The 11,803-nt window shown below is 48.0% G+C and overlaps 1 protein-coding gene across 2 annotated transcripts in view; it reads right to left on the bottom strand.

Annotated features, from left to right (window-relative positions):
- Positions 1-1,396: 1,396 nt before the first annotated feature.
- The window catches only part of usp43a (ubiquitin specific peptidase 43a), a 34,178-nt gene continuing 23,771 nt past the window's right edge, over positions 1,397-11,803 (bottom strand). Inside the window, exons 7-15 of one of the 2 annotated variants that reach the window (XM_027021929.3) lie at positions 11,129-11,291; positions 10,092-10,203; positions 9,002-9,105; positions 7,953-8,030; positions 7,685-7,814; positions 6,928-7,258; positions 6,362-6,520; positions 4,694-4,855; positions 1,397-4,365 (exon numbers count right to left, since the gene is read on the bottom strand). In XM_027021929.3, coding sequence (XP_026877730.2) covers positions 3,416-4,365; positions 4,694-4,855; positions 6,362-6,520; positions 6,928-7,258; positions 7,685-7,814; positions 7,953-8,030; positions 9,002-9,105; positions 10,092-10,203; positions 11,129-11,291 — 2,189 coding nt within the window. In that variant the 3' untranslated portion in view covers positions 1,397-3,415. The remainder of the gene's footprint in view (positions 4,366-4,693; positions 4,856-6,361; positions 6,521-6,927; positions 7,259-7,684; positions 7,815-7,952; positions 8,031-9,001; positions 9,106-10,091; positions 10,204-11,128; positions 11,292-11,803) is intronic. The other variant, XM_081710675.1, reaches the window with a different exon arrangement.

Consider the following 11,803-nt stretch of genomic DNA (forward strand, 5'->3'; position numbering starts at 1 on the left):
ACCACGCCCTTGGGCACTCAGGCCGCAACGTTACACCCAAATTAAAATAGCTGGAACATATAGGATATTTTATGCTGAATTTTTATATCACATATGGCTTTTAAGTGTGTTCATTTGACTTTAATTAAATATTAAATTTTATAAATAAAGCTGTTGATACACTTAAAATATGTCAATACACTTAAAATAAATACTTCTAATATGTACAATGTATGAGGTTTTGCCTATATTTGACCTGAGGAAAATCCCTCTTCAGTGTCCAGAAGCCAAATCTCCATCAGCAGTGGAATTATTCATTTATTTGTAACAGCTTCATAGTGAGGAATATTGGAAGGTGAAGGTCAAATGTGAAACTTTCCCCCTCCCAGCAGTATGAAGCCATAAAGAAAAGAATTCCTTAATAGCACAAAATAATTAGAAAGGCCACAGATGAACAGAATGTTGTAGGGACATTTTACAGGGACAGCCAGCTCCTTGCAATGGTTAAGATTTAAAACGAAGCAGATGAACACCTACTTATCACAGCCAGGATATAGTATCCAGCCCTCTCTATACTGCTTTGAGGAGGAACTGGACTGGAAGGTTTTTCTTGCCTTTAGTGGGTGATTCATGAATACCATGGCTGGATATGTACCCTGTGGGTCTGTATGTGGCAGGTTGTGACAGCCTGTAAGTTTGTTATAGCTTAGCATAACTTTCTCTTAGCTGCACATACCTAATACGAGGAACAGTAGCTCCTAATACGACGTGCATGTCACATGGGATCCTGGTGACGCCCACATTGAGCAGTTAGTCTATTTGAGTCAGTCTTAAATCCCCCGCAAAGTCCTGCTCCAACGTTTTCCGTGAGCAATTCTGTGCGCATTTGTGGTTTGCATCACCACTCTTGTTTTGAGCTCTGCGTTTGAATTGAGCTTTTTATCTGCCTTTTTATTGTGCATGCTGGGTGCTGTCACTGATCTGGAACCTGAGCCTTATCTGACTGATGTACTGTTTCCTGGACTGATTTTGATTATGAAACTGTGACCTACTATAGCCCACCGTGACCTGTAGTGACCCATGTTTAATGCACTATGCAAGTTTTGGCATTTACTGTTCCCGAAAAGACAAAGATTGTTGTGGGCAACAGTGTGTCTTTAATAGAGGCTTACAAAAATAAAACAGTTGAACATTTTACCAGACACATGGTCATATCCAACATATATAACCATCTTATCTTCAGAACAGGTAAACATGTGTGTGGCTGATTTCTCAAATCTCTGATTTCTTTGATTTCTATATCTAGCTAGCTGTCTTCAATATCGACATTTACCAATCATCAATATACTATTCTTTCTTTAAAACCTTTATATATATATATATATATATATATATATATATATATATATATATATATATATATATATATATATATAGTATTTACAAAGACATTACAAATTGCATATAAAAGTTGTATATAAAAGAAACAAATCCAAGGAACCAAACAGAAGAATAATAATAAATCCTTCATCTATATTTGTAAAAGAACTGTGTCTTTTGGTAAACATTGAGAACGTTTCTTGTGAATCAACAAAAATTGCAAAAAGGAAAAAGGGATAAAAATGCCCTTTAATTACACAGATATTTGCATCCTGATTAACCCAGTTAAGCTACAAATACTGCTCTACAAAACCTAACAGACAGACACAGTGAAGTGCAGTTAGTGAAGGAGGCTGAACTGTAGCAGCTTTAGCACTCACTGAGCCCACCAGAGCCCATCTGACCAGAGTCTGAAATATTTGCCTGTGGGCTCAGCATTTAAAAAAACTGGTGGTGATGTCAGCTGGTGGTGATGTGAGATGGTGGTGATGTCAGGTGGTGGTGATGTCTATCAGTAAAGGCTTCATTACTAAATCTGCATTCTTCATGCAATACATTATTATCTTGCATATATATCAAAATTTCAGAAACCATCAAAGGCGAAAGACTACAACTACCCTGAAATACAGTTTATACTTCAACCTCAGCATTCACAACAGTGACCCCCATGAACCCAGTAGATAAGGTAGCCCGTCTTGGCACAGAATCTAGTGAGTTCTAAAGAACTCCTTACTTATTACAGCAGAACTCTCAGAAGCAAGTGAACATGTTTGGAATAATCCATCAATATTTCCCAAGGCAACTGAATCAGGCAACAAGAAACTACAGCTCAATACAGTAAAATACTAGGATACATGTACCAAGTGCGCAACCACCATCAGGTCATTTGGATTACCTTCACATTGAGAATAAGGCCACTCTGAAGGACATGAAAAAAGTGACATCACAGGAATGCAGGCATCTATAAAAGTTGATAAAACTCAACTGGATCTGATGTTTAATCAGTAATGTCTATCCAAATTGTTATTGCGTTCATTACACCAAAACACCGATTAGACTGATGAAAACACAGCTGCACTCCTGCCTGTACCAGGGAGGGCTGCGCCCTTTATTGCGTTTCTACGTGGCGATGGAGGAATCTCCACGCACAGAGAGGAGGACGCCGCCTTTGGCCTTACCCCTCCCCTGAGAATCCACCTTGACATTGCCAACGTTTACTGAGACATTCGGGGAAGCCCTCACCAGAAACACCTGCCCACAGACTCCACATGTCCGCAGCCTGAGCTCCTCTGCTCGGCCTGTTCTGCATTCACCTCATTTGACACTGGTTTTGATTAGAAGGAGGCATTTCTACAAACCTATGAAGTACTCTGTCAATCTAGCAGCGTGGGTGGCGCATGAATGTTAAGTACGGGCTTCCTGTGGTCAGTGTGTTCATCTCGTCCTGTCAGAGGTCAGAATACCTTAATATGGACTGCACCTTTAAGGAAAAGATTCTCATGTTAAATGTCTAGTTCAGCAGAGCTGCAGGTGGTCCCTGCAGTTCCCTTAGCCACCTTCAGGTGTCAAAACTTCATCTCAGCTACAAAAAAACAAAAACAAACTTCACCTCAACTATAAAAAACTCTTCTTAGCTTCATCTATTGGTTTGTTCTTTGTACATATATGGTAATCGTACCCTGTCACTCTGGCCTTCTGGAAACACTACACGTCTGAAAGCTAAACGCTCCCTTAAGTCTGTGCCACGTCACGGCCACTGCCATTCTCTCATTCAGTCGTGGTGTAGTGTTCAGTGAGAGCATGTGATGTTCTTATTTGTGTGCGTGTTGTGTCTTCAGAGCACTGTGTTGATGTGTTTTTGGTATGTTTTTGAAGGGTGTGTATAATATTATCCGTGCGAGTGTGTTTGCCATGTTTGGCATGCTGATGCACGCGTACGTGAGTGTTGTCTGTGTGTGTGTGGTGTGAGGGCGTGTGGTTCGAGCATGCCTGGAGCGAGCGTGTCAGGTGGGTGGGTGTTTGGTATGAGGCATTCTGTGTGTGTGGCAGGAGAGTGTCAGAAGCTGGATTCAGGCACGATTCTCCTCCTGCCCAGGGAGGCGCTGCTGCTGTAGCGTGCTCCCTGCAGGGCTGCGGAGGGACTCCTCCCTGCGCCCACACTCTGGGGCGGCAGCCCGGAGACGCCAGAGCGCCGCAGGTCGCCCTCTGCCCTGTGGGGGATGCTGGAGGAGCTCTGGGAGCGTTTTATATTGCCAGCTCGGCCCCCAACCACCCTGCCATTGGTCGGCTCCGCCCTTGGACAGGTCTCGGTTCGAGCCATGCCGTTAGTCCTCTTGGAGGCCCGGGGCAGACTCCTGGCCCTGCGGGCCGCGTCCGGGCCTGGCTCGCCTTGGCCTGACACCCGGGCCTCGTCTCTCCTGACGAAGCCACCCCTCAGGTACACCGCAATGCTGTCCTGAGCCTTCGGGTCGTCCCCACTGCTCTCTACCTGGTCCAAAGCCGCCCAGCCGTTCCTAAGACCCGGGACACCTGGGCCGGAACTCCGCTGGTCCGGTTTGGGTTTCCTGGTGCTCCCTCGGGGAAGGCTTCCACTGCCACTGCCCCTCTGAGTCATGGCCGGCTCAGACGCGGGACGCCGCTGGCCCTCGGCGACCTGCGGGGGGTCGGGGTGCCCGACGCTTCCCGAGATGGTTGCTTTCTGACCCTCTGGGGCTTCCTTATTCAAAGATGATGTCATCAAAGTGATGATGTTGTCATTTGTGCACCGGGGCCTCCTGCCTGACTCCAGGTACTCCACCAGCTGGGCAGGGGCAGGAGTAGCAGCCGGAGCAGGGGCGGGGGCGGGGGCAGGAGGAGCAGGTTTGTGGCGGCTTTTGAAGCTGAAGCTCCACTTCAGGGGCAGAACTTTCCTCAGAGTGTCTCTGGCTTTGGAGGGGCTTCTCACACTGGCGCTGCGGCCTTGCAGAACTCGCACCACGGGCCGCACGTCGAACCCTCCCAACGATACTGCCAGACATGAGACCATTTAGAGCCAATCACACACACGCACGCACACACATACACAGGCAAAACAGATAACACAACATTTACACACAAAACAGGTAACACAACACTAATACACATACAAAACAGATAACAACACTAACACATACACACAAAATAGGTAGAACAACACAAATACACATACTCACACTGATATTGTACATTTTTACTAAAACTGATTAGCACATGGCAAAATCCCAACATAATGTTATAGCCAGAGTGCTGGTCTGTCCGTCAGGGCAGAACAGCTGGGAATTTTCCAAAGGCTGCAACGGAAAATCCCAAAGCTTACCGCTGTCGTTCCTCGGAGCGTCCTCGTAGAAGATGGGCAGCTCGGGCAAGTTGGGGATCGGTGAGGGGTAGGAGGAGGAGATGTGAGACGCCATGCTGCCTCTCTTACTGTCCTCGGTCAGGCGCACGAGCCAGTGCTCCGACATGGACGAGCTGATCGAACCTGCACACGTTTTGACAGTACAGCCTCAGTATGATCTCAGCATGGTCTTGGTAGTCCCAGTACAGTCTCAGTATGATCTCAGCATGGTCTTGGTAGTCCCAGTACAGTCTCAGTATGATCTCAGCATGGTCTCAGTAGTCCCAGTACAGTCTCAGTATGATCTCAGTACTGTCTCAGTACGGTCTCAGTTCAGTAGAGTGGCAGAAGGATAACAAGGATGAGAGTTTTAGCATGGGGGGTAATGTTGACTATTCCTTACTTGTACTTTTCATATTACTTCTCAACATACTGAATAATTCATTGCAGTTAATAAAAAATATTATAAATTAATAATATGTGATAATAATATGCACTGTATATATAAATGTGTGGTTCTTTGGCTGACAGTAGCAGCAGGTTAAACGAAGCACCTTTATGGTAGTGCCCTGGGACTCTGACTGTATTATTATACTGCATTTGGCAGATAGTATTACCAAGAGTAACATACGATTGTAAAGTTACAGAGGCAAATCTAGTGTTGGGAGTCTAGTGTTAGGAGTGTAGTTCAGGGACTCTTAATGGTGCATTTGCCCAGACAGGGGGCAGAACCCAAGTCCCCCACACAGGCAACAACATTATTGCCTACTGCACGGTACCTTATAATGTGTTGTGATATGTTGTGTGTGGTGTGGTGTATTACTTTGTGACATGGTGTGGTGTATTCTGCTGTGTTGGGTGATGGTGTGTTATACTGTGTTGTGATATGTTGTGCAGTTTTGCTTTAAGGTGTGTTGTATTGTGGTTTTTTTCGTGTTGTGTGGTCTGCTGTGTTTTGTTGTGTTACATTGTGTGGTTGTGTGTTTGTTGTGATGTGTTATGTTGTGCTGTGTTGTGTGATGGTCTGTTGTGTTGTGTTAAGTGGTGGTCTGATGTGTTGTGTTGTGTTGTGTTTGGATCTCTGTTGTGCAGTGTTGTGTTGTATTATGTTATGCTGTGTGATGGTCTGTTGTGTTATGCTGTGTTGTTATGCTGTGATGCATCGTGTTATGTTGTGTGATAGTCTATTGTGTTACACCGCGTCGTGCTGTGCTGTGTGATGGTCTGTTGCGTTGTGTTATGCTGTGTGATGGTTTGTTGTGTAGTGTTGTTCTGTGCTGTGCTGTACTGTCCTGTTGTGTTGTGTTGTGCTGTGCTGTTCACCTGAGTCGGTTTACTGCCTAACTGTCCTTGTTATTTGTACCCTGTGTTTTGTCTTCTAGGTTGTCGGTTATTTTGGTAAGTCTGGTTTGTCCGTCGTGTCAGTATAACGCCTGCTATTACTGTCGTCACCCTTGCCTTGTCGTCTGCCTCGTTCATGTGTTACCTCGCCTCTGTGTTTTCCCCTTTGCCTCTGCTGATTTTGCCCTCCGTGATTGTTTCCCTCATTTAATAAACTGCCTCCCTGCGCATGTATTCTGCCTCTCGCGTGTTCCTAAAGGAAGTCGTTACAGCTGTGTTGTGCTGTACTGTGCTGTTGTGCTGTCTGACCCCTGAGAGAGCTGCTGGCAGACCAGGGAGGGATGGCATTCCGTCGTTGGTAGAACAGGATGTAGGCGCCCCGTGTGCACAACTCCTCCTCCGGCACCAGATCCACGCTGCTGTCGTCATAACTGTACCACTGACCATCCACAGAATTCCTGCAGTACGCTGTGGACACACACACACACACACACACACACACACACACACACACACACACACACACACACACATATATATAAAATGTATAAGCATAGCACACCACCCACAGTGACTCTCGGTAAAAACACTGCCAATTTACCTGCTTTTGAGGCATCACACAAACTATCACCCATGTGCTCAGGTCAGGTCATTATTAACATAATTCCCACGCTTTGTCCTCGTCACAGAAACATGCGTAGTTTTAAAACAGCAAGCGTGCAAGCCTCAGAAGGAGCTGCTCTTTGGCACTGCTGATGGAGATGTGTGTGAGGTGGTGGAGGTGCATCTACACTACTTCACCTCCACCTCAGCACACTCCAGCCATTCTGAGTGCAGTGGAAAGCAGTCATCTGCATCCAGTCTGTCGTGTTTACCTGTGTAGTGTCCTCCATGCATGCCCCCGTGGTGGTTACACACCGCGTACAGGTCATACAGGAAGTCTGTGTCTCCGTGTTCCCAGGCGGCGGGCCAGGGGTCCAGGCTGTGCTGGCTGCTGTGAGCGCGTTTGGCCACATGGGGTGCCATATCGAGGCCGTGTGGCGGGAAGCGCACCAGCGTGGACAGTTTGTTCCTCCTGTCGGCCACCTGGCGAAAACGCTTCAAGTGTAGGATGAGGATGTCGGGCAGAGTCCACAGACTCAGCTTCAGCACGCCCTGCTGGAGCTGCTTACAGTGGGGGCAGCGCCATGCATCGTCTGGAGCTAGCTGCACACGCATGCGCAGGCACGCACGCACACGCACACATCCACGGATATACCCACTCATTTAAGTTAAGTGTCCTACACATCTGAACAAGCACAGAGGTCATTACCTTTGAGTATTTCAAATATATAACACAGAAGCTGAGACTGCAGATATTTAACGGGAGGTGAGTGTGTAGTTTTGTAATGTAAAAGGAAGAGTAGTCTAGGTGTGTAACGGTAGAGGAGTGTGTAGGTGTGTAATGTAACGGCAGAGGAGTGTGTAGGTGTGTAACGGAAGAGGAGTGTAGGATCCTGGATGTAGCTCAGATTAGGAGAAATACAGAATATATGAGGGTTAGGGTAGAGCCTGCCAGTTGAGTCAGACTGCAGACTGCACTGTGTGTGTGTGTGTGTTTGTGTGTGTGTGTATGTGTGCGTGTGTGTGTACCTGCTCCTCTTTGGTGTAGAGCTGAAAACACTCGTTCAGGGTGCAGCTGTGCTGTTGCAGGTGGTTGTGCTGCTGCTGTCGAACACTGTCTGCATCCTTCACCACCTCCTCCTGAATGCTGCCAAACAACCTACACACACACACACACACACACAAACACACGCCCACATGATTCCTGGTCTACACCTCCAGTGGATACAGCTGGGGAAGAGAGAGAAAGAGAGAGAGAGAGAGAGAGAGAGAGAGAGAGAGAGAGGCCGCCTCTCACCGCTCTTTGACTTTGGAGTCCCATTCGATGACAAGTTTTATGTGCAGAGAGCCCCCAGGTCCACACAGCCTCAGCGCCCTGGAACAGGAAAAGAGCCCGCGGGCGGTCAGCCTGGGCGGAGCCGGAGAACCCCGCCTCGCTCCCCTCTGCCTCGACTCCTGGAGAACCCCGCCTCACTTTTGAGGCGTGCATGCTCGCTGTGTCCACTGGGTGTCATTCTGCGATCAGAGGTACTATGTCTGTGGCCAGTGGAGGCAGAGGGGCTGGCCCCAGAAAGAGGGCAGTGTCTGTGGGTCAGGTGACTTCTGTGAGGGTACGTGACACAGGCTATGGGTCACGACACAGGGCTTCCATCTCCTCCAGGATATTAGGACTGGATCTCCAAAACAACACCCAGTACGACTTTCACGGGCTGACAGATTTGAATCACCACACACTTCAAGAACAGCTTTTCACATGCTGAATAACTACCTCTACCAGAGAGACAAAAAAATGAGAGAGATGGAGAGAGGGAAAGAGAGAGGGGGGAAAGAGGGAGGGAAAGAGAGAGGGGGGAAAGAGGGAGGGAAAGAGAGAGAGAGAGAGAGAGAAGTAGGATTTGTCTGTACAAAGGCCATTTCTTCCATAAAGTGCTATTTGAAATCCCAAAATAGCCATTATAGTAGAAATGATAATTACAGCTCTGGGGTCTGTAGTCGGTAACATGTTATCAGTGTATTGTGGCTGGGAGCAGAGAAAGCTAAGAAAACAGACACACACACATATGCACACACACACACACACACACACACTCACACACAGTTGCGGTTGCCATGGAAGAGAACAGACACCATAACGCACGAGACAAAGGAAAGCTGCATTTATTTTGGCTTCTGGAGCGTGACAAACATTGGGACACACGTGTTCAAACACGCGTGTCAGAATGGCAGAACGCAGCAGTGATTGTATTGTGGTGACACGGATGATAGGTCTGCCTGTAAATATGCTACTAATCTCCACTGATATGAGCTGTAGCCCCTCCCTCTGGGAGGGCTTGGGCGGAGTCTCACCTGTCCACAGCTGGGTGGCAGAGTGGCATGTTGTCGTGAGGAGACAGATAACTGCAGGATGCCGATCCCCCAACCACGCGTATCCGGAAGAGCACGCCTGCGTTCTGAGGACACACACACACGCACGCACACACACGCACGAAGCATAAACAACTTTGAATTTATGCATGCAAAATAAATGGCACCCCAGTTCTTCATATGCGGTGCTGTTTGCCGTGGTGTTCATTCCCCAGCCCGTGGTGTTCGTTCCCCAGCCCGTGGTGTTCGTTTCTGACACACATAGGCCCCTACAGTTTTTTTTCTACAGATTGAAGTTCGTCTTCCTGTGGCGCACAGTGGGGAATCAGACCTCTGGAGTAACAGTAAGGGGGAGCACCAGCTGAGCACAAAGGGGTATTAACAAGCCCTCCAACGAGGAGGCGAGGGGCGAAGCTTTTCTGTGTGACGCTGGGGATGTACTTTCCAGAACACTGGACACTGCCCCGTCTGGGTAGAACCCTCCACTAACCACCGGCTTGGTCCGCGTGGCAGAGACCTCACAACCTCATGGTGGTGCCGAACTGAGCTCACATGGGCAGGGTTGCTGTGGGGCAGGGCTCCCGGTTCCCATGACTTTGGGAGGACATTGTTTTGGGGGGCATGGCTTAATATGGACTACAGCACTGGCATAAGCCTGGTTCAGGAGTGAAAGAGAGAGAGTTTCCCTAGAAACCAAACCGTGTTTTCCCCTTTGTTGTGGTTACTGAATCTGTCTGACGAATGCAAGCTAACACTGATAACATAACATGTTGCAGGTGAGCTGCAACAGCCAAAGAAGCATGACATTGTAATAACATCCATATGGAATTGGGAGCAATGCAAAGTTACAGTCTGAAACCATTATGCTATGCAGTGTAGCATGCAATGTTTGGGCTACAGTAAATAGTTAATCAAGGCATTTACATTTCGATTTTTACATTCAAGTGTGTGTGTGTGTGTGTGTGTGTGTGTGTGTGTGTGTGCGTGTGCGTGCGCGCGTGCGTGCATGTGTATGTGTGTGTGTGTATGTTTGCGGTTGGCTCTAAATCCTCTCGTGTGTGTGTATGTACACCTGTGCCGGAGTTCCACTAAGCATCAAGTAGTAGAGTTTGCTGAGAATACTCTGCTGAAGCTCCGCCCACGACACCCCCCTTACCTCCTGTATTAAGAAAGGAGGGCCAAACCTGAGAGAGAGAGAGAGAGAGAGAGAGAGAGAGAGAGAGAGAGAGAGAGAGAGAGAGAGAGACAGAGAGAGATGGTGGAGGACAGGGGAGGGAAGAAGAGAGTTAGTTATTCCACATCTAATCTGTTATCCTTAAAGTCTTTCCTTTTTTCACTTAAACCAATAATCTCAATATAATCCCACATATCAGACATATAGTATAATCTGGCCCATCTATATGACCATTTCTTTCTCTTGTTCTGTACACTGGCTTTCTTCTTTCAGAGAGAATTCCACATGAAACAGGGACCGGGCACCAGTCTTACAGCACGACGTCACGTCGGCTCGCTTATTAAAACAGAAACAAAACCGAAACAAAAACAGGAAGAACAAGGACAAACTATACTAGAGTAAACAATGTGTGAAAAACACAGGATCAAACACCGACAAACACTGCTGACAACACAGGTACATAAAAGGGCTGCGACAAGGAACAGGTGATCGGAAGAGTAACTAACAGGATGGGGGTGTGGTAATGAGGGAAGACACACACACACAGAAACGACATTACAAACACAAAGGCCATGTGGGCTCCGGGGGAGGAGTTGATGAGGGGGCATCACACACCACATTCTCTCACATCTCTCTCTGTGCATCCTGACATGTCTAGGAGCTTCAGAGGAGCACCAGCCGTCTGTCTCAGAGAAACGTTTCCGCAGGGCTTCTGGAACGGAGCATTTCTGAATCACAGGTGCATCCTCGATCGGCCGTGTTCCTCTGCGACCGACCAAAGGTGTGTGTACAACAAAGTCTGGGACAAGCGACGTTCAAGGTCTGCCATGTCTTTAGTGAGCTGTGCCTGTGAACAGGCGTGTGTGTGCGCTGTAACAGCTTTTGGGTTTTGTGTGTGTGTGTGCTGTGTTGGTGAGCACATTCTGAACCATCACCTAGTCACATGCTGTCCACTGCCTGCAGTGTTACAGATGAGCATGAGGACACTGGAGGATCCGCCCTGGTTCAGGAACTCAGATGACAGCGTCCCGGAGGCTAGTAACCTTTGACCTTCAGGCCCTGTGGTGTATGGAGAAGAGGGGAGGGAGTGATGGAACCCTGAAAGAGCAAACAGCAAATACACAAGACCCATGACTGTGTCGCCCAGCACGGAGGACGTGTGTGTCAGGGGGACGTTCTGCAGTGTGTCAGAAAAGGAGAACTCCAGGGTACATATCGAGGGGTTGGGGCAAATCTGGGCGGGAGTGCTGCAGCCTGTCTGAAACACAGACTTGTTGTTCACAAAGTGAGCAGGGTTGTGTCTGCAAGACAGTGGGGCGGCAGGTTTCCTTGGCAACGGTTACTGAGCGATGATCTCCGTTTTGAGTCAAAGGTGGATGTTTGGTCCTGCAGAGAGATTTATGACTGGCAACGCAGTACATGGCAGGCAGAACACACATATCTCACACACATCACACACACAGACGTGAGGCACAGAGAGGAGACGGGGCAGTAACTGCTGCCCCCTGGTGGTGAAATCCTTCCACAGACACATGACCTGCACTTTCCTGCCCAAGTAGGAGAGGCGCATTGGAGCAGGTTGGCTAGGGTGCCTAGCACTCCTCCACTGC

This window comes from Electrophorus electricus, chromosome 3 (assembly GCF_041902795.1).
Source record: "Electrophorus electricus isolate QZ-2024a chromosome 3, ASM4190279v1, whole genome shotgun sequence".
NCBI lineage: Eukaryota > Metazoa > Chordata > Actinopteri > Gymnotiformes > Gymnotidae > Electrophorus > Electrophorus electricus.